General features: G+C 23.9%; 4 protein-coding genes across 4 annotated transcripts; all 4 read left to right on the top strand. All coding sequences in view use genetic code 6, as the record gives it.

The window, feature by feature from the left end:
- Positions 1 to 749: 749 nt before the first annotated feature.
- TTHERM_00490660 (endonuclease/exonuclease/phosphatase family protein) lies at positions 750 to 4,940 on the top strand (the record flags this gene model as incomplete). The annotated part of the gene is made up of 5 exons (XM_001016843.2): positions 750 to 1,676; positions 2,031 to 2,520; positions 2,573 to 2,688; positions 2,743 to 2,978; positions 3,218 to 4,940. 5 exons carry the CDS (start codon positions 750 to 752, stop codon positions 4,938 to 4,940), a joined length of 3,492 nt encoding a protein of 1,163 aa, XP_001016843.2.
- A 1,314-nt stretch (positions 4,941 to 6,254) lies between these two features.
- TTHERM_000490669 (endonuclease/exonuclease/phosphatase family protein) lies at positions 6,255 to 8,646 on the top strand (the record flags this gene model as incomplete). The annotated part of the gene is made up of 2 exons (XM_012797804.1): positions 6,255 to 6,858; positions 7,742 to 8,646. The coding sequence occupies 2 exons, from the start codon at positions 6,255 to 6,257 to the stop codon at positions 8,644 to 8,646; spliced, it is 1,509 nt and encodes a 502-aa protein (XP_012653258.1).
- A 933-nt stretch (positions 8,647 to 9,579) lies between these two features.
- On the top strand, positions 9,580 to 12,897 carry TTHERM_00490670 (DnaJ domain protein; the record flags this gene model as incomplete). Its single annotated transcript, XM_001016844.1, has 4 exons — positions 9,580 to 9,645; positions 9,756 to 9,828; positions 9,885 to 10,205; positions 10,568 to 12,897. The coding sequence occupies 4 exons, from the start codon at positions 9,580 to 9,582 to the stop codon at positions 12,895 to 12,897; spliced, it is 2,790 nt and encodes a 929-aa protein (XP_001016844.1).
- Positions 12,898 to 16,750: 3,853 nt separating this feature from the next.
- On the top strand, positions 16,751 to 22,012 carry TTHERM_00490680 (hypothetical protein; the record flags this gene model as incomplete). The annotated part of the gene is made up of 3 exons (XM_001016845.1): positions 16,751 to 18,398; positions 20,001 to 21,008; positions 21,168 to 22,012. The coding sequence occupies 3 exons, from the start codon at positions 16,751 to 16,753 to the stop codon at positions 22,010 to 22,012; spliced, it is 3,501 nt and encodes a 1,166-aa protein (XP_001016845.1).
- Between the last annotated feature and the right edge of the window lie 265 nt (positions 22,013 to 22,277).

Below are 22,277 nucleotides of genomic sequence, written 5' to 3' on the forward strand. Positions count from 1 at the left end.
AAATCAGAAAAGTTAAAAATAAAAATATCTTTTTTTATTTATCAAAAATTAAATTAATTAATTAAAAAGTCAAATTGTCTTATTAGTAGTCTATCAAATGACAAATTTTCGCGCAATAAATAAATTAACTTTCTTTCTTACAAAAGTAATATATAAGTTTAAATATAATTAAAAATAATATTGTTTTATATCACTTTTGAATAAAATTGATCAATTTGATAAAACAATATAATGAAAAATAAAAATTTGATAGAATTGAGATGAATTTATAATTATATTTATTATTGTTGAGTGAAGTTAATCGAAATTAAATTATGTATCTGTAAAAAATATGATGAATTAAATTATAATCGAGTAATCTTGGTACCGTATTAGTACTTTATGTATTAGTTTTCACTTATCTTTTTTTCAAGTAGATTGTCTATATAAATAAAAAAACCTTTAAATGAGAGCCATAAAACTTAAGTTTCCATCAAAGACTGATATAATTTTGATTTTATTCTTTTTTAATCAATTAGTAAAAACAAATTCTGCATAAAATTTTTTGATTGATCTTTGCTTTTTTTAATTAACACAAGCAAAAAAAATATTGCAAAAAGATTCAATTAAAGTAAAAGAAAGTAAAAAAGTATATCAATACATAAAGGACTTACTCACTCTATAGAAAATAATTTTGAGTCATTTTAAAGAGATATTTTTAGTCATAAAAACAGCGAAAATAGTATAAAAATTATTAAAATCTTATAAAAATGATACTGCATTTAGTCTTGTTAAAAATCCTTTGGGTTTTTATGTAATACGCCCAACAAATTTAAGGACAAACATCATTAGCTATATAATCAAATTCTTTATCAACCACATCTTCTTCGTCAAATATTTTAACAAATGACACAGTTTTTTATAACAGCACTCAATTCTTAAGTACTTGTCCTAAGCTAAAAAATACATATTTGAATGGTAGACAAAATGTGGTAGCCTCTTAGCTATTTTAACTGGATGATTAAACTGTATTTGATGTTAGTCAGGAAACGAATCCTTATCAAATCACAATTACAATATGGAAAAGCAGCGGAAAAGTTATTTAACAATTAACAGAAGTTAATAACTGTATTAATTTTTAATATGATAACCAAAGAAAAGTTCTATTGCTTCTTTGTTCTTCTACTGATGTGTATCTGTATTAATACAGCTCAGGGACCTTTGTTTTATTTTAGATATTTCAGAATCTAAATACACTATTAGTAACAGACGTTTAATTATAACCACAAACATCTCAAACTTAGTTTGCTACCCTTTGTTTCTAGGAAAGTGAGCTAAGATTTTGGTCTGTTGGTTCAGTATTACCTATTAAAACTCTATATTTGCATATACCAAATGCAAATTTAATACTTCCAAGTGCATTTAATTTTATTTTCATACCATACACAAAATATGTTGCAGTTTTTGACATTAACAGGTCAATAATTAGACTCATCGATACAGATACAGGAGATATTTTTAAAACATCTAACAGATATCTAAAATATGTTGTGGCTCATCCATTTAAAAACTTTATCCAATATAACTATCTTTGGAAATTGATAGTAGTATTAACATAAGAAAAATTAACAAAGACTCCTGCTTAGCGTATAACTACATTTTTCGCTAATGATACCACACAGTATAATTCATTTAAAGTAATATCTTATTTTCATATAAATTTTACTTTTTAATTTTTTAGATTTAATATTATTTTGCAATACTTACTTCTTTTAAATTTTAAGCATTCTAATTTTAACATTAAAAAAAATATACTTTATTATTTAAATTCTCAAACAATTAAAAAAAAATTTGTAAATATCAGATATTTTTAATTTTTGATACTTTAAATCTTATTTTTTTACTAAAATAAAAAATTGTAGATTATAAATAAAATGCATTACATAAAACTATTAAAATTTTATTGATTACAAATAAATAATAAAATCAGTATTACTTGTCTGTCTTTCTGTTTTCTTTTGAATTTATATTTTTAATATTTACAAAAATAGATCGATTTCTAAAATGATTTCTAAAATAGAGTCACTTGCATGCACGTTCTTTAGGGTTCTGAAATGGTAGCCTTAGGTAACAAGGATGGTTCTATGTTTATTTATAACTTGATTACTGGGAAAAAGGTTCGTACGATTCAAGTAAGCAGCAATGAAGTACTTGATATCCTTCTTGAAGATAATGTTTTATATGTTTTAGCCAAAGATTAGAATGATGAAACCCTCTTGCAATAATATGACTGGTTTAACAATTATTATGTAGAAACACGAATTACAAATCAGCCAGTTTGTGTTAATTAATGCAACAGCATTTAATATTAATCTTCTGCATGGCTTGCCTGCAGATAATGCAATGCAGCTTTTAAATGTGCAAGTTGTAATGATTAAGGATGTGTGACTTGTATAAGTGGATTATATATTGATTAAATAGTATTATCAAATGGAAAAACTCAAAATGTTTGCACATCTATTTGCTCATCAAATCAGTTTGGTAATTATTTTAAATATTTTTAACAATAAATATTAAAAAATATTTATATTAGGACTTGGTTTTGATAACTCTTCTAATACTTAATGTGTTGAAATATGTCCTAGTAATGTTTATGATTTTGATAATAAAGTGTGCAGTCTCAGTACTTCTATTGAAAATTCTTCTTAAGTATAAATACAATTAAATACTAACCTTTGATTAATTATTATTTATTTTAAATAGGAATATGGCATAACAGCAAGTTTAAAAATATCACCAACTAATGATTAAATTATTATGATAGATTTCTCTAAAGCTATCTAATTCAACAAACAACACATACTTTCAGCTACAAATTAAGTAGTATCAAATATGCAACAATGTGTTTTAGTTGACCTTTAAAAAATAAAGCCAACTGATTATTCTTACTCTGTTACCTTAGACGCCACAGACAATACTTACATTTAGCTTTAACTTAAGTAATTCAAAATACAAATTCATATTTAATAATAAATTTAAATGGGAGCTAAAAATCTTTAAAATTCTTTAAATTTTCTAAAAATATTGCTATTAAATTCAAAAGTTTTTTTTAATTAATATTTTTGGAAAATATTTAGAAAACCCACTTTATTTATTTACTTACTTAATTACTTACTTACTTAATTATTAACTTAATTTGTGAGTTGGTTTTTGATAATTAAATTTTTACAAATGATAGGTATTTAGGTTCAGGAGGTGTTAAAAATCCTATATTAACAGTAACATTTGAAGGATAAACATGCTTTAAAGACTTAAATTATGTTCCTCTTGGACCTTCTATGATAAATCCAGGAATATAACTCACTTTACCATGGAATTTAGTAAACTATGATCCAGGAACGAAATAAACTTCTTAAACAATCTCGTAGACAACAAAAGGAGTTAGTACAGCTGTAGCTTCTGCCACTATACCTCTTGCTTTAATGAATATAATGTATATCTTTTGGCTATTAATAAATGTGTTTTAACTTGTCAGCTTTTTGCTTTACTTAAATGTGCTTTATCCCATAAACGTTACAGATTTCTTTAGGTCTTTCAAATCTTTTAATATGAATTTTTTACCAACTTTTGGTTTAAAATTTGATAGTGCAACATAAAAATACACATTTTTAGGAGAGACAATATCAGATTAAACTCCAGCTGCTCCATTTGTTAGAGAAGGAATGACTTCATCATTTTTCCTAAATGGATTGAAATTCATTTAAACATTTTTTATTTTATATGCAGTATTATTTATTGTTAGAATTGTGGCAAGACACATGAAGGTAAACTGCAGAAAAGTTCCTGAAGATGCTGGCTTTTTCCATAAACTAACTGCTTTAGCATAACAAAAACTTGAATTTACTATGATTATAACATCTCATCAATCTACTTTGCTTTCGTTTTCTGTTAGTATTTTTTTATAGTTTATGGGATTTTCATCTTAAAATGCTATGAATGTGATTTCATTTATTGTTGCAATATTTGCTTTTATTTACCTCATATTTTTCTTGAAAAATTGCTACTAAAAAGTGAATTTACATGAAATGGTTGTAGGCTCTAAGATTTCTGATAAGCTTGTTGATGAAAAACTGAAAGATAAGTACGAGAAATATAAAATGCAGTACGGTATTCTATATTGGAGTGTGAATTTTATATTCTATGGAAGAAGAAATTACCATGTTTTTATGATGTTTAGATAAGTTTTAGTGCCTTTTGTTGTAGTTTTTTTTAATAAATTTACCTTTGTATCTATATTTATCCTCATAGGAATATACGGATTGACAACTATTTTCTTGATACTCTATCGTCCTTTCGATAGAAAGTTAGTAGGCTATTTAAATGCTTTTAATGATATGGTGATGACTTTGATTTTGTGTTTGATTTTTTATATTCATTCAATAAATGAAAGCTCTGGCTAAACTCTGAGTAAATCAGATGTGGAAAAGCAAGTAAATGTAGGATGGGTGATCATTTCTCTTTTGCTTCTTCTTTTCTTAATAAATGTAATAAGTGGTATTGTTCTGGAGTGGGAAAGTATAGTAGAAGCCTTCAACAATCTGAAGTAAAAGCTTCGTGAATATACCAAAAGCCACTCAGTAGAGTTAAAAGATAACGAAGAAAAAATTGGATTGAATAAATCTTAGTCATTCCAATAAGACGAAGAAAAAATTAATAGTATTTTCAAAGACTCTCTTAAAAAGAAAAATAAAAATGTAAATTTAAACCAAGAAAAAGTAAAATAGGCATAAGAAATATCATTACAAGATGCAGAGCTCAGTGAAGTAAATATTTCATAAACTTCTAAACCTTTAAATAAATAATCTCCCTCTCCAAAGAAAGGAAATAAGAGATTTGCTAAAAACCCTGACTTGCAAGACTCATAAAATAAATAATTGAAAATATAAGAGTTTGATCTATGATAAAAAAATTTAAATTTAATATTTTTATTTATTAATAAAATTTCTCATTTTGATTTAATAAATTTGATAAATTATTTGTTATTTTATTTATTATTTTATCTATATTTAGCTCGTATATTATCTTATTTATTAAATATTAATTTAGTAACAAAATCAAAAATTAAAACAACTACTCGAATAAAAAAAATAATTATCTGTAAATAAGAAAATTTTATAAATCAGTAAAGTTGTAAACAAAAATGATTAATAAACTTTTAAGTATTTTTTTAAGTATTTAAAAGTATAATAAATAGGTATTTTATAATCTAAATAAATTCAAATTAAAAAATACTAAGATTTTGATGAGCTAAACAGAAATCACAAAAATCAGTTAAAAAAATTAGATTAGCATTTTAAATTCAATAATCTATTTATTTATTATCTAAAAATATTTTTATTTTTCTAGCATTTTTAATATTTTAGAATTGTTTGTTGTCTAACCTTTTTTTCTTTTTCATTTGAATGCTGAAGTATTTAGTTTTGAATTTAATAATTTATTTTTATCAAATTAAAATTTATTATTGGAAACGATGGTAAATTATTAATTATTTGTCAAAAATTAATTTAGAAATAGAAAAATTAACAATTAATGAAATAATACTTAGTTAATTACCTCATTTCTTAATTATTAAGCATAATACTATTTTGAATTTTCATAAATTGATTAAATTTACTTTCATCTTTTAAAATATTCCTACTAATTTTATTTTGGAAGAAAGAAAATTTGAATTAGCAAATAAAACGATTAAAGAAGTGTTTATAGTAAAATTTTAATTAGTAAAGATGCTTTAAAATTTAGCTTTGAAAAATATGATTTTGGATTATAAACATGATCAGAAAAAAATCAAAAAGGTATAAATTATTTCCTAATTTATTTTATTATTTCAAAGTTACGGAAACACTAATGAACAAAAAATTATCACTGACTGTAATCTAATAAATGCATAAAAGAACATAATTAAACTTTAATATTTTTGCTTTATTTTTATTTTTCATTTTGCAATATTTATGCATGAATGAATGAATCAATTAATTAATTATCAAATAAATAAATATATTATTAGTCTTTGCTTGGTTGTTTATATACTAAATGTATTTATTTATTATCCAATATCACTTGAAATTTAATTTTTATCATCAAAAAACTTTGATTTTGTTTATTCAAGCAAAGACTATAATTTAACAAAAACTAGGAAACGATATTCTAACACCAATAGGTTATAAAAATTATACCGATTAGCATTTAGAGAGATTGAAAAGAGGCAGTTGATTTGGATGGAAACTAGATCTAAGTCAGAATTTTCCAACTACAATGGAGTTTAAGGCAATCAAGAATATGAAAATAATGATATCATAAATGATCGAATTAACAAAAAGATAACGCAAGAAATTTAATAGAATTTTGGATCATTTTAGTATAAAGAGCTAAAGGATGAAAGTTAGTTAGGAACGGAAAGACCCAATTTACCTACGAACATAGATCCTATTTTTCACAGCTATTCATGCAACTATCTAACTGATAAAGTAGAAGATGAAAAGTAGATTACTGATGAAGCGTTCTAGCATTCAATTGAATTCTATGCAAAAAATAATAAAGAACAAAACAAAATAAATAATAAATCTGATAATTCTTCTAATAATAGCCTAAAAAAAAGCAATAGCATTATCGATGAGCAGCATCCTTAAATGAATTTCTAAATAATACGCCAAATTTTATAAGATTTAGTCAAAGATGAGTAATAAAATAATGGAGTTTAGATCAAAGAAAATGAATATAGAAAGAAATTTAGTTATGGAAGAGAATCAGCTCTCTAATGGAAAAACTAGTCTTTACCTCATCCATCTCAAACTAAATACCTAAGAATTGCAACATTAACATGTAACAACTTCATATAAATTTTAAATTCAATTTTCCAATAAAACTCATAAAATGAAATTTTAATAAAGAGTTAAGAAAGTACTCAGAAATATCTCAGCAATTATTTATTTAATTAAAAATTTATAAAACAAAGAGAATTTCAACACCTAAAAAATTAATGCATCTGCACTAATACAAATCAAATCAAATACCAATAAAAAAAATTAACTTTACAATCACCAAAAGCTTGATTGACATGAATTGATTAATCTATTTCTTTATTGGCCAAATAAACATATATTTTTTCTTTTAAATCTGGTTTCAATTTGATTCAACTTACATGTAAAAAATATAAAGTAATTGTAGCCAAATTACTGATATAGAATTCATTCTGAAACGAAAAAGATAATTTTGTGCTAATAATAATAGCTACTTTAATAATTCATGATATAGCCAGTAAAAAATTTAATAGAAAAGCTGGATGATATTTAAAAATTTTAATAAATCTAAAATATGACTAAGTTATTTTATCTCCTTTAAACTATTTAATCATCTATAAAATTTGTTTAGATATATTATGAAATATATTTTTAATATAATCATGGCAAGTTATAAAAATTAAAAACATTAGACTATTATAAAAGATCAAATAAAAGCATAAAAGAGTAAATCAAGTATAAATAAATACCAAAAAAACTCAAAAATACAAAAATAGAATAGATATATTTAATCAAAATTAAAGCAAACTAAATAAAAAATGATAAAAAATAAATCAATTAATTTTAACAAAATAATTTAAATATGATTTTTGCTATTATAAAGCTACTTAAGCAAATTTTTTAATCAACAAATTTTATAGTTTGATAGAACAATTATATTCTTATCAATTTTATTTTTGAGATAGGGAATTTGCATGGGAGCTGTCCAACAGACAATTTAGCTGAAATTTTAGCTTTTTTGAATTAGGCAAGTCACCATTTAGTTGTAATAGGTACTTAAGAATGTGAGAGATCGATTGCTGCTTCATTTTTTAATTCTTCTAAAAGCAAATGGGAACAAGCAATTTTAGATAATATGTCAAATAGTTATGTTAAAGTACACTCTTTAAAAATGAATGCTTTGCATTTGATCGTCTTAAGTCACAAAATACTTAGACCATACATAAAGAATATTTAAAGCGATAAAAGAGCTACAGGAATAGCGAATTACTTAGGAAATAAAGGGGGACTAGGAATAAGTTTTGATATTGGAAAAAGAAGTTATTTATTTGTTAATTTGCATCTTTCTTCTGGAAAAGAAAATAAAGAACGAAGAAACAAAGATTTCTTATCTGTAGAAAATTATTTAAATTTAGGCAAGCAAATTTCGAATATGGAAAGAAGTAGCCAAGATCGAGTGTCAAATAGATTTGATTATGTTTTTTTTATTGGAGATATGAATTATAGAATTAATATAGATATTGGAAATAAAGATATTCATGAACATAATTATATATAACTGCTTTTACACGATTAGCTCATTCAAGAAATCGAACTAATAGCTTCTGATTTCAAAGAAGGGATGATCACCTTCCCTCCTACTTACAAATTGGATCTCACTTATAACAGATTTTACACAGGCAAAAAAAAAAGATAACCAGCCTGGACTGACAGAATTCTTTACAAATCGTATAAATAAAATACTATGTTTTAAATAAGCTACGACAGTAATACTAACATCATGGGGTCTGATCATAGACCTGTTTATGCATAATTTTTAGTACAGCATATCTTTTAAAGTAAGGACGATTAAACCATAAAATACTTTTGAATAAAAAACTAATAAAACACTCACCTATTCCACTTATTAAAAAATAAAATCATCAAAAAATCAACCAATCTATCAATCAATCAATAATCAATTAAAGTATTTAATTAATTATAACATTATTTATTTATTAACTCATTTTCCTATTAAATAAAGTATACAAAAATATATTTATTTTAAATTAAATTTTTAAATTAAAAATTAATTAAATTTACATAATTATTTATTTGTTTATCCTGTGTGCATTCATTCATTTAAACAAATATTTAATTAATAGTTTTGAGTTTGATAATTATTTTTTATCCACCTTGATTTCTTACAATATTAAATTAAGAATTCAATTTTACAAAATGTTTTTGGTTTAATTTAATTTTTTTATTTTTTGAACATTAAAATTAAGGTTATTTAGTTAGATCTTTAGTAAAAACTGTATTATTTTCAAAAAATATTTTAGATTTTAATTTATTTTGAGATCAATAATTATATATCGGGATTAATTAAATTTAAAAAATTGTATTTTTACCAAAATTATAATTTAACAGAATTATCATTTTTACTATTTGTTCATTCATTTTAGATAAAAATAAACAATTTCTACTTAGAATTTAAGAAATTAAGTAAAATTTTCAAGTTAAGTTAATAAGTCTAATTGTTCGTTGATAGATGCTTAGCCAATTTTATAATAATTCTTCTTTAAGATGAATTAACACATTTAAAGCAAGCAAGCAACATTTTAATTTTTAACAAAGATAAATTCTTTTTAAGACAAAATAGAGAGACATATAGACAAAGAATGTTTGTGTTATTAAATTTATTAGACTTTATAATATTTAATTAATTAATTTGATTTTTAGAGAGAAGGTTTAGCTCTTTTTATAGCTTAAGTAGAAAAAGCAAAAGATATTTATAAACAAAGGAAAGTTTAAATTTTGAAAAATGAAGACTTGCTATTATGAGCTTCTAGGTGTTGACAGGAAGGCAACAGATGAAGAAATTAAAAAGGTAAATAAAAAAATTTAAGCAGCTCATTTATTTTAAAGGCTGAGTTAGCTAGAAAATTTGTTTATTAATGCAATGAGAAAACAAAATCTAAAAGGATTATTTTTAATTAGGCATATAAAAAAATGGCTTTAAAGTATCACCCAGATAAGAATAGAGAAACAGATACAAAGGAAATCTTTTAAAGTAAATATTAAATGGTTATTTGCTTTTAGAAAATGATTATAATTGTAAATAAATAGATCTTATAGAAGCTTATGAAGTGTTGAGTGATCCAAATGAAAGAGCCTGGTATGATTCACACAGAGAATAAATTTTGAAAGGTACAGGGGGAGATGACATGAGTAAAGAGGAAATGGAATAAGCAACATATGGTTTTAACATTTGGCCATATTTTAGTCATTCATGTTACAAAGGTTTTGATGAATCACAAGAAAATAATTTTTACTAAGTTTATACTGAAGTTTTTGATAAAATAAAAAATGAAGAATATACTGCTTATCGTTTCTAGTAGGATTTCAATGATGAAGAGGAAAAAGTAGAAGAATATGTTGCTCCTCCAGGTAATTAATTATCTTTTAAAATGTTTTATATAAAATTAAGGTTAAAAATTCAAGATATTACTTTAAAAGAGGAATCTTTTATGATTCAAAAAAAGCAAATAGGGATATTTTCCAAAAGCTTAAAATGGCTTTAAAAAATATTATTTTTTCAAGGAAAGAATAAAGCTTGAAACTAAAATTTAGAAACAATTCAATATAAAATTATGTAGAAAGAAAATGTTTGATTAATTAATAGTTTGATTATGAAATAAATCATTTAAATATTGCTTAGAATGAGTGATAAAAAGAATTAATTTATTTATTGATATGTGTGATAAAAAAAATTGATTTTAGAATTTATTTATGATTTTTTGAAAAAATAGATTTTGGCAATACTAAATCACCTTTAGAGTAAGTTTCTGCATTTTATAAGCATTGGGCAGCTTTCACTACTTATAAATCTTTCAGTTGGTGCGATACTTATAACATAAATGAGGCTCCCAATAGATGGGTAAAGAGACAAATGGAAAAAGAAAATAAAAAAGAGAGATAGAATTAAAAAAAGCAATATGCAAAAACAATCAAGGAGTTAGTTGAGTTTTGCAAGAGAAGAGATCCTAGATGGAAAGATATTTTGGATTAACAAAGAAAAGATGATGAAAAGAAGAAAGAAGAACTTAAGTTAAAGAAAGAAGAAGAAAAGAAGAGAAAGGAGGAATAAAAAATTAGAGCTAGAGAAGAGGAAGAAAGAAGATGGGCTGAGTTGGATGCTGAAAGATAAAAGTAAGAGGGAGAAGATGACAATGTTTTACCTGAGGAAGAACAATACATTGAAGAGTTTTATTGTGAAATATGTAATAAGGGGTTCAAGAGTGAAGCTTAGCTTTTAAATCATAATAATTCTAATGGCCATAAAAAGAAAATGAAAGAATTGCTTGATGAAGTTGGTACTTAGCATGAAAGAGACTAGTTCTAATAATAAATTGACTAAGCAAAGCAATCTTTAAATAAGAATGTTGAAGTTCCTTCAATATCAAAGAAGAAAAAGAACAAAAAGAAATAAAAATCATAGCAAAATGTCAGCAATAAAAATTTAGATAACAATTCATCTGATGAAGAACAAGCAGAAGCAGCTGAAGAAGTATTGTCTGATGAGTTAGAAGCTAAGAAAGAAGATAAAAAAAAGAAAGATAAAGGTAAAGCTAATGAAGCTGATACCAATATTAAAGGTAAATAGAAGAAAGTAGAAGAATAAGTTGAAGATGAAATTGATTTGAAGAATAAAAGTAAAAAGGCCGTTAAAGGCAAACAAAAAGCTGAATCAGATGATGAAGAAGAAATTGAGTTGAAACCAAAGGGTAAAAAAGCAGGCAAAGGCAAACAAAAAGCTGAATCTGAAGAAGATGAATAAGAAGTTCAACAAAAGAAGCAAGAAGAAGTTGAGGACAAAAAAAATAATAAAAAGAAAACTAAAGGAAATTAAAAGGAGGAAGAGCCTGCTAAAAAGTAAGCAGTTGCAACTTATGATGATGAAAGTGAAGAGGAAGAAATTTATTAATCTAATAAATAACATGCAAAGAAGAAAGAAAAGTAAGCCAAAGAAGAAAAAGCTGCTAAATAAGAAGAAATTACTAAGGCTTCATCAAAAGCTAAGAAAGGTAAACATGCTGAAGAAAAAGAGGAAGATAAAAAATTACTTAAAGAAGCTGCTGCAAAATAAAAAACTTAAAATTAACCTGAATAAACAAAGGCTAAAAAAGGTAAAAAGCAAGAACAAAAAGGAAAGCAAGAAAGTGAAGATGATGATAAAAAAGAATAAGCTGAATTTGAAATGTCTCTATTTGTTTCAAAGAAGTAGTCAGATATTAAAAAAAATTAAGATGAAAATGAATTAGATTACTCATACGATTCAGATGGAAATAAGTGCAAGAAAGTTAGCTCTAAGAGTTAAAATAAATAAAACACTGAAACTAATTCCAATAGTGATGAAGATTAAGAAGAGAGTAGTGATGATGAAACTGATTTCAAAGGCAAAAATAGTTAGAAATTAAACTAAAAAAAACAAAATGATGAAAAAGAAGAAGAAGATGATGGATGGTAAAGTGCTAAATTTACGACTAAAAAGTAAGAAAGTAAGCACAACCATGAGGCTATGATGAAGAAAAAGCAAGAAGAGAAGGAGTTAAAGATAAAATAGTAATAAGAAGAACTCAAAAAGAAGTCTCAGTAATAAACTAAATCAAAAAAACAATAAGAAAGCTCAAGTGAAGAGGAGGAGTCTGAAGAGGAATCAGATGACAGTGATGATGAATTAGCTAGATTTGCAATGAACATAAAGAAAAAAAATGATGATGATAGTGATGATGAAGGAAATAAAAGAAAGGGTAAAGGAAAAAGAAGTAAGAGATTGCAAGAAGAAAAGGACAACTTTGATAAAGTTTAAAAGCAAAAACAAATGGAAAAACTAGATGATAAAACTTACAACAAAGTAATTAAATCCTAGAAAAAAACTGAAAAGGAAGAGGAAGCAGAAGCTGCATAGCAAGCAGAACTCAACAAGGCCAAGTAAAAAAGAGAAAAGAAAAAAGAAAAAGAAGAAAAAGAAAAAGAGCTTGGTTAATTTAAATGCAATACTTGTACATAGCGTTTCTAATCTAAAACAAAGTTATTTGCTCATATCAAAGAAACTGGACATGCTTCAGTAAAAGCATGAAAAATAATTTTTTTATATTATTTATTCTCTACTTGTAAATAATTCTTTTCAAAAAATATTCAATTATTTATTCATTCATTTCTCTTTAAAATTTACTCAAATACTTTACTTGATTTTATCTTATTTGATTCACACAACACGTAGAGTTAGCTTTATTTATTTATTTTATTACATTTCATAGTATCAAATTATATTTTAAACAAAATAAAATTGGAAAAATATTTATTGAAATAGAATAAGTAAAAATAAAATAATTTTTAAAAGAATTTTTAGAAATATATTTTTTATCATATGAAATGCGAATTATTTTATCACATTTGATAATTTGATTTATTATTTCAAATGTTTTTTAAAATAAATATTGTTTGGTAATAATATTTTTGGAATAAAAAATCTTAATTTGTTTATTTTATAAATTTTATCTTAATTTTTGTTTTTAATAAACATTTATTTCTAAAGTTTGGATTGATCCATCAAAAAATGATGAAAAAAATATCATAAAAATTAAAAAAGTAGGAAAAAGAAAAAATGATAAATATTTTAATTACTTACTTTAAATGTGCTTAATTAAAGTTTTGCAATCTAATATTTAAAATGAAATTTAAAAGCTTAAGTAAACGAAATGCAATTATTAATTAATTAATAGAGGTAAATTTAAATAATTATTAGTCTAACAATTTTATCAAAGATAAATTCTAAATAAGCATTGGTCAGAGCTTACAATATTTTCAATGCTTTTGATTAAAATTTGAAATATATCATAAATTACTTACTTTCTTTTTATATATTTATTATAATGTTTTATTTCAATACTTTAGAATCTAGTTAGCAAATAATCATACAAATGAATAAAGATTACAAATACTGATAAATATGAATGAAATATATTCATTCATTATTAGTTTGAATTCAAAATTATTATTACTTTAATAAAATATTTTTTTATATTTAAAATTAACAACCAAAGAATGAAATATATTTAAATAATATTTTTATCTTTCAGAATAATTTAAATGAATATTATTAGTTCTCTAAAAAAAATGTAAAATAATAAAGCATGATACTCATCTTGCACTTGTTTTATATTATAACCTACTTTCAAGTACGAATTTGTATATATTTAATTATATAAAAGCAAATTTTACTTAATATTTAAGAGAAGTTTACAAGCAAAAATCACGTAAATCAATAAAGGTTACAAATATATAAAAAATAAGATAAATATTTTGATTGGTTTAAATATAATACATATATATTTGTAAACAATTAGAAAAAACTTTAAACATAATTACTAACTCACTATAAATAAACTAAGTGGAGGATAATTACTTTACTATAAATTTATTTATTTCATTTTTAGTCTGTAAATTTGTTTAAAAGAGAATAATGCAAATAAGTAATATTAATTCATATTACCAACTAAGTCTACAAAATTTAGAAGATTTTGATAATTTGTTCTTTTTAATTAAAAGCTACCTTTAAGATTATCAAAGTATTAAATGATCAATTTATTTATTTCTCAAAAATAATTACTATCACCTAATTTTTTATAGCTGAATGGATATAAATAAACTCTTAAATTTTCCTTCAATCTTATTTTTGAGTCATAAAAAAATTCTAGATATTTAAACTTTACTTTTTATAAATATTTACTTCATCATCAAATATCATACTTATATTTAATTAGCAAATTTATTAGCATCTAAATTAAAATAAATAAAATTTATTAATATTTTCAAAGAAGTTTTTATTTCATAAAATGATTAATTTGAGCAATTTAATAAAGATATTTATTTATTAGCTTGTTATTTTTATTATAGCATTCATTAATCTCTTTTTGTTGTTGATTTACATTTTTTACAAAAATCTACAGATTTTAAATTATTAATTTCGTTGATTTGTTTGTTTGTTTCTATCTTTCTTTTTTTAATTGAAAGAAAAAGTAAGGTTAAATGAACAAAAGTAATATTTTTGATATTAAAAATATACTCGTATAACCAAACAAAGGAGCTTTTTTATAATTTAATTATAACAATTTAGGAAGAATTCTATCTGCGCTAAATAATCCAGCTATATTTATTTGATTAGAAGTTATAGTGTTTTAAAATAAATAAATGTAATATAATGAATTTAGGAAATTAATAATAGTAATTTAATTAAATTTATGATCATGCAAGTTTACATTACGTATTTACATAAATTTAAGAGTTATAAATTAACTTTTAATTACACTTTTTTATATAGAAATAATATTATATTTATATTTGTCTTAGTTTAATAATTTATTCCTCTTTAATGGATAAAATAATAGGTTTAATCAATTTTGATTGACGACATAATATTTACATTTATTGATTCATTCTATTATATATAAATAAACAGCTTTTGTTTTATATTTAGTGATTCATTCAAGATATAAAAAGAATTATTATCAACACAACAGATTTAATATTAACTATTATATTATCAGCTCAATAGCGCAATTTGAAAAAATATTTCTAAAATTAATTTATCCTTACACTTATTTGTATGTAATGACTCTTCTTTTTATTTTTTTATTTTTTAGCTAAATTCCTTAAAATATATTAAAATAAATAAAAGAATATATAATAGTGTTAACTCTTTTAGTTTTAAAAAAAATGAAATATGGAATTTAATAAAGAGTTGATGGATAAAATTGAAATTATATTCTATAATTTTTCATTTAAAGCGCTAAGTAAAGCTAAAATATTTTAGGGATTGGAATGAGTAAATAAATAAATAAAAAAGAGAGAAGGTTTAATTTAGCAAAGGTGTAGACAGAGAATTGCTACAAAGAATAGAAATTTAGCAAATTGAAAGTTGAAAAAGTGCAATTTAAATGGTTTTGAATAGTTATTTGTTTATTTTTTAGTTTTAAGGCTTAATTTAAAAATACGAGCTAATTACTTTGTTTGGATGATTGCAAAATAAGATTTAGATTTTTTTGTCGGAAAGGTTAATATTTATTATTTTTAATTAAGAAACAACCACATTTAAGAAACTAATTTTGACGAATGTCATGGGAATAAATTTTGCATTCAAAATTACAACTTTTTAATTTTTGATCTTTTTTAATGCTTGCACAAAAAAAAAGAAAAAGTTAGAAGATTAAATAAATTGCTTTCTAGTTTAATAAGGAATAGAGAAAATATGTATAAAAATGCATGCATTTAATTATGCTTTTTTATATATCTATCCTTCATCAAAGAATAAGTTAAAAAATCAAATTAGTTAATTAAATTGATATCTAAGTAAGATTAATAATATATATCTATCTATCTATATATGTTTTGATAGGATTTATTGTAAGATCTAATTTAGAAGTATTAATAACCATAATAAATTTGTCATGTATTTAATAAGGTAACTAGATAAAAAATACATGCAGAAATATTGATAACTATTTAGATAGTTTGATAGTTAGATAGATTGCAGCTAGCTTTATATTTTTTCATTGTTGCTATTGTTTTAATTAATTATTAATCGTCAAAAGAAATGACCTGCATATAAGTTTGATATAAATCATACATCAAGTAAAATAACAAAGAAATATATATATATATACAAATAAATACTTGCTTAATTCTTAATCAAGCAAACTTATAAATAAACAACAAACAAACAAATAGAGAAACATACATTAAAAAAAGGCTTTTATAGCTAGTTTTTTAGAGCATTTTAATAAGCTTTTCGCTCAGTTTAAGCAAGAGATTTTTTTAAAGTTGAAAATCAGGATTTAGTTGCTAGGAGATTTTTATTTTACATATTTGGATAGAATTTAAAGTTAAATAATTGGGAAATTTCGTACCTTGGATCGATTTATTGATAAATTATGTATTCGATTGTGTTGGATAAAGGGACGTCTGAGCGAAAGCAGTTAGTAGATATAAGTGAAAGAAGTTTTGACTTTAATTCAGTAACAGAAGAACATCATTTTTCCATTTAGAATTCAAATTAGGATAAATCTGCTTTGATAAAGTTTTTATGTCCTACTCATTTTTAATATCTTTTGAGAATTAATTGTCTTGAGTAAGAAAATTAGGACTCAAGTCGTAGGAATTCTTGCGAATAAATAGAGGAAGCTGAATAAAATAATTAGAATGAAGGAAGCTACGAATACTTTCCTACTTCTAATTCAATTGAAATATTTGCCGGAAGAAGTGTCGATTTTATGCTCTGTTGGAATAATGAGGGGATAAAAGATTTAGAAATCAATTCAAATTTACAATAATTTTAGTCAAATATAAATAGAATATCTTAATAGGACTAAAGTTAACAATTTTTAGACTAAGCTGAAGGAAGCTTCAATTAGCTAGAAAATTTTGATGGAAATGGAATTATTAAGTTGTAACACAATAATAAAGATAAAATAGTTATTATTGTTGCACCACTTGATTAAAATATTGTTGATGATTGTGGAAATCAAATTCAAACACAGGAAAGTTTTGGAATATCTTAAAAGATAAACTAGAACGATAAAAAAGATTTTTAAGAGACCAATTAGAAAATGACTTCAGGCTCTACAACATCCTTGGAAAGCATGTATGATAAATACAAGTAGCGGTGTTTTAAGGTCATATCTGGAAGTAAACAAATGAGAATATGGGCTAAAATAGATAAAAAACAAATCCACAAGTAAGAGCTGGTCATCAACAATTTCTTTTTGTCACACAATAATCCTACTTATTCTTGCTTGTATGTGTAAAAGATTATGGAATGCTCAATTAATACAAAAGGACATTAAGCATAGCATGGAATACAAGAAAACAAAGGAAGTAGTGAGTTAAATCAAAAAGGAAGTGACGAAATGATAGGTAAGGAAGATGATAATAACAGATTAGATGCAGAATTTCGATTAGAACATAAAATTAACATTAGATTGGACAGAAATAGAGCAACTGCTAGAACAAATATAACCCCTTTAGGTTCTTGTGAAGGAATATAAAATTTAAGAGACTTCTTTTCTAAAGAAATAATAACATATAGAGATAGTAACTGTTAGTGCTGTGATGAGCCGATTTAAATTTGCTGCTAAAATAACTTGAAAATAACAAAAGAAGAAAAGGATATAATTTCTATGCATGTAAAAAATCAAATAGATTAACATTCGTCTATGGTATTCGAAAACAACACAGTCTTGTATTAATTTAGTAAAATCTCAAAATCACTCAAAGAATTTTTCTCTGATGTCTGGGTTTTGCAGGAAGATTAAACTCAAGATTTGGGAGTCTTTAAAATTATCTATTTTATTGTTGGAAAGCAGTCTAGTAAGAATTATATAGCAATTCAAGAAAGACAGCAGAAATTAAAGTCGAACAAAACTATCAGAAACTGTTTGTAGTCCTAAAACCCATTTGCACAGCAACTGCACAGATATAGTACAGCTATAAGCTAAACTAGTCAGTGCTCTCCTTCGATCAAGGGAGTTTCAACATCATATTCTTCAATTCAATCAAACACACTGAACTATATAAAAACAGGTAACTTTTATTTTCATGAAAAATTAACAATAAAATACATACAATAGATAAATGGAGTAAAAGAATAAATGCAATTAATTAATTTCTAAATTTGATTAAAAATCAATCCAAATCAAATCGGACTTTATAAAAATTTTGCTTGAAAAAAGCTTTAAACAAAGTTAAGACTCAATGCAGATTAAAAAATAAGATTATGATTTGCAAAATACTTTGGTTTTTAATAGAAATTAATTGTATTTGGAGGGGGGATTTTTAATATATTTTTATTACTAGCTTGTTTATTTAATTGAAATATTGGTCACAATAATATTTGATTAAGTAGAGATTGAATTTTCTCGTAAAACCAAAGCACTTGAATTACTTTTTATTTTTGTTTTTTGTTTAACCAATGAATTGATTGATTGATTGTTCAATTTTATCTATTGATCAACTCTAACAAAAATCTTTTCATGAAGCTCATTTTCAATTCTAAGTGGCATATTTAAGTGAAATGCAACAAACAAACAAATAAACAAATAAATAATCAACCTTACTTCTTGCATAAAAAATAATAATTTCTTTTATCATCAGTATTCAACGTTGAATTAAAATTTCCTTCAATATTTATATTAATTTTTCTTTGATATTTATTTTTAAATTCCCTTCATTTATTTTTATTGAATTTCTTTTATTTTGTCTTATTTAAAAATTTTTTTGATGAATTTTCTGAGCGGAAAAAAGAAAGTAAATAACCATTCTAATCCTTATTTTAAAATTATATTAAACTTTTATTATTTTAAATGAAAGCTATTTTATTTACTTTGAGCTGATTGCATTCTATTTATTTTATTTTCTCTTCAATTTTTGATTGAAGAATCCTTTAAATATTCTTTTTTGAGAATCTTCAAATATTAACTTTTGAAAAATTTTCAATTGTTGAGCAAAGTATGGAAAAATATTTTAATTTACCAACAGAAAAACAGCGAAAAAGCGAGATATTTGAATAATAAAACTGAATTTTAGGAAATTGGTAAATTTAAATAAACATATATTGCTTTTTGATGATAGTTTAATAAAAGATATTTTTGTAAAGCCTATACTAGCTAGCATTTTGATTTCTCTTTGACTGTAAGCGGAGAAATCAATTTTAATAAAAAAATTTTTAAAAATTAACAAATCTCTCTAAAAATAGCAAAAACTAATAAATTAATTTGTTTTTCTCTTTGTTACCCCTGTAAATTTAATTTCTGATCATTCAATATAAGCATTTCCACAAACAAATTTGTCCCCAAAACTCATCTCAATTTACGAAAACCACAAATTGATGACAAAGCCAATTGCATTTCAACGAAACCAATTTATTCACTTCCTCCTCTTTTTAAAGTCTTTTTCAAAAATACAACTTTTGAAATTTTAAAACGCTTAAATTCAACTTTTTTATTTCACAAAAAATAAATTTTGAATTCAAATAATAAGAATACTAGTCTTAAAAATGTATTTAATTTGTCTATTTAACGCTTACTTTGAGAATTCGCTTAGACTAATTATTTTATTAATTAGCTTTATTTATCTATTTATTTATTAATTAATTTACTTACGTATTATGTTTATAATCAATCGTAGGAAAAAGCTCAGATGATCAGAATCTCTTATCAAGCGACACTGAAAGTGTTGAGAGCTCTTAATCTCCAATTAGAAATTAAGCAAGTAATCGACAGTCTCTTTACTAAGACGAAAACTGCAATGCAAATAATCGCTTTTCTGGTGAAACTTACTTTGGTACATCTTCTTCATCCCAAGTTAATTTCTCTGAGCTAAACACTCCCACTAATCAGAAAAAAAATTCTAATATAATCACACCTCGCTAAGTCTAAGACAAATAAAAAAATTTAAATCCTAATGATCCTTATCAGACTTGTACTATCAGAAATTCACCTATCATAAATGCAGAAGCAAACAAAATCAAAGAAACAAACCAAATACAAACTATTTATGAAATAGGCGGTGAAGAAGAAAATTCCTACAGGGACTAAAACCAATTCATGAGGAAGTAAAACTACCTATTTGACTTCCCTTCTACCATAGGTGTTAACAACGATGGAGATGAAAAATATCGATAAACTGCCCCTGTCTATGATATGAATCAAAATGCTTCTATACATATTGCTATGCATAAAAGTTGCATACCTGGCAAAGACAGCTCTGACTTAAACTATTTTGAAAATGAAGACTTTAGAAAGAGCAAACTGAAGTAACCGAGAAGCAAAAAAGAAGGCAGTATAACCACAGAATAAAAAAACGTTAAGCACATCATGCTATCTGACGATTCTCTTTATTTCATTACTACAACTGAGTGTGGTCTTGTTACTGTTTGGAATATCTCTACTCAAGAAAAAACCATCTTTGATGACCATAAAAAAAGCTGTGATCCCTCAATAAATTTTTTAAAATCAATGAATGATGGAGATCGATTCATGACAGGAGGTAGTGATAAAACTATAAAAGTATATTCCCTCAAATCTATGAAACTTATCCATACTATTATAGTTGAAAGAAAAATTGTTTATTCTGCTGCTATACTTCCAGATCTCAATATGATTGTCGTTGGAGGACTAAACATCAGCAAACTAGGTAATTAATTATTCATTTTGATTTATTAGTTTTATTTAGTTTAATGAAGAACTAATAAAAAAATCATTTTAAAGAATTTTGAATTAAAAACAAATAAATAATTCATAACAATTACATTTAAAATTATAATAAAAAAATATTTTTTTAATAATAAAATAGCTAGCATTGGAAAGTCAACAACTAAAAGAAGAAATATCAAATTTTATAACTTATAGAATTATAAATATATTAAAAAGTTTAAAATACCCAGCTCAGAAAATGTGATAACTCACTTGGAATACTGCCAAACTAAGTAAAGTTCATGCTATTATCAAGAAGATGACAGGAAAGCCAAGAGTAATGTCACCATAAAATCTAACTACTAATATAGACAGTCAACGAGCGGAACAAAAACAGAAAGTTCTGATAATGAAGAATCAGATGAAAGGCAATCAGTTTAATCCATGTATTACAAAACAACCTCTTAACACAAATTAAATAAGTTCAATAATAATGTCTTAGCTTGTGTTGTATAGGGATCATATGGAAGCAGATTAATATTTATTCATTTTGGCAGAAAAGGTAAAATGGAAATAATCCTGAACTGTGAAATGCTAACAATCGGCATTTATAAAGTTCACAGGTTTTTTTATTCTCCGTCTATGTAAAAACTTATTTGTATGCCAAAGCCAAACGAAAAGAAAGGTTAAACTATTAACTACTTCTATGAAATAGATATCTCATCAAGAACCAAAATAGAAAGCTTAAAACACACTCCTTCTTTTGAGAAGCCAATTATAGATTTAAATTTGTGCTCAGATCAAAACATTGTAATTGTTATCCCTACTGAAAACTATTTCTATCTTTACGATGTCAAAGATCAAGCCATTATCGACAGATCAAATACACTTGATTTTCCCCCAAAACAAGCATATGTAAGTCCCCTAAACTTTGCTGCAATCCAGCTGGAGTCTGGAAACGGAAAAATAAATTTATTTAAACTACCAAGCCAAGTAAATAGTTGAGAAATGACCATTTTAAATATAAAAAAATACTAAAAAATTTCATAAAATGATAAAAGCAATTGTAATATATTAATTACTCAAACATTTTCAATTATAATCCTTTCTTAAAATTTAACAAAAATAAACAAATAATTAAATAAATAAATAAATAAGTTCGTACGTATTAAAATAATAACCAAATATTTTAAGAATTCTCTAAAAATAAATAAAAACGAAATATATAAAATTAATAACCATATTTAACTTCTTTTAATAAAAAAATTAT

This window comes from Tetrahymena thermophila, assembly GCF_000189635.1.
Source record: "Tetrahymena thermophila SB210 genomic scaffold scf_8254636, whole genome shotgun sequence".
In the NCBI taxonomy this organism is placed as follows: domain Eukaryota; phylum Ciliophora; class Oligohymenophorea; order Hymenostomatida; family Tetrahymenidae; genus Tetrahymena; species Tetrahymena thermophila.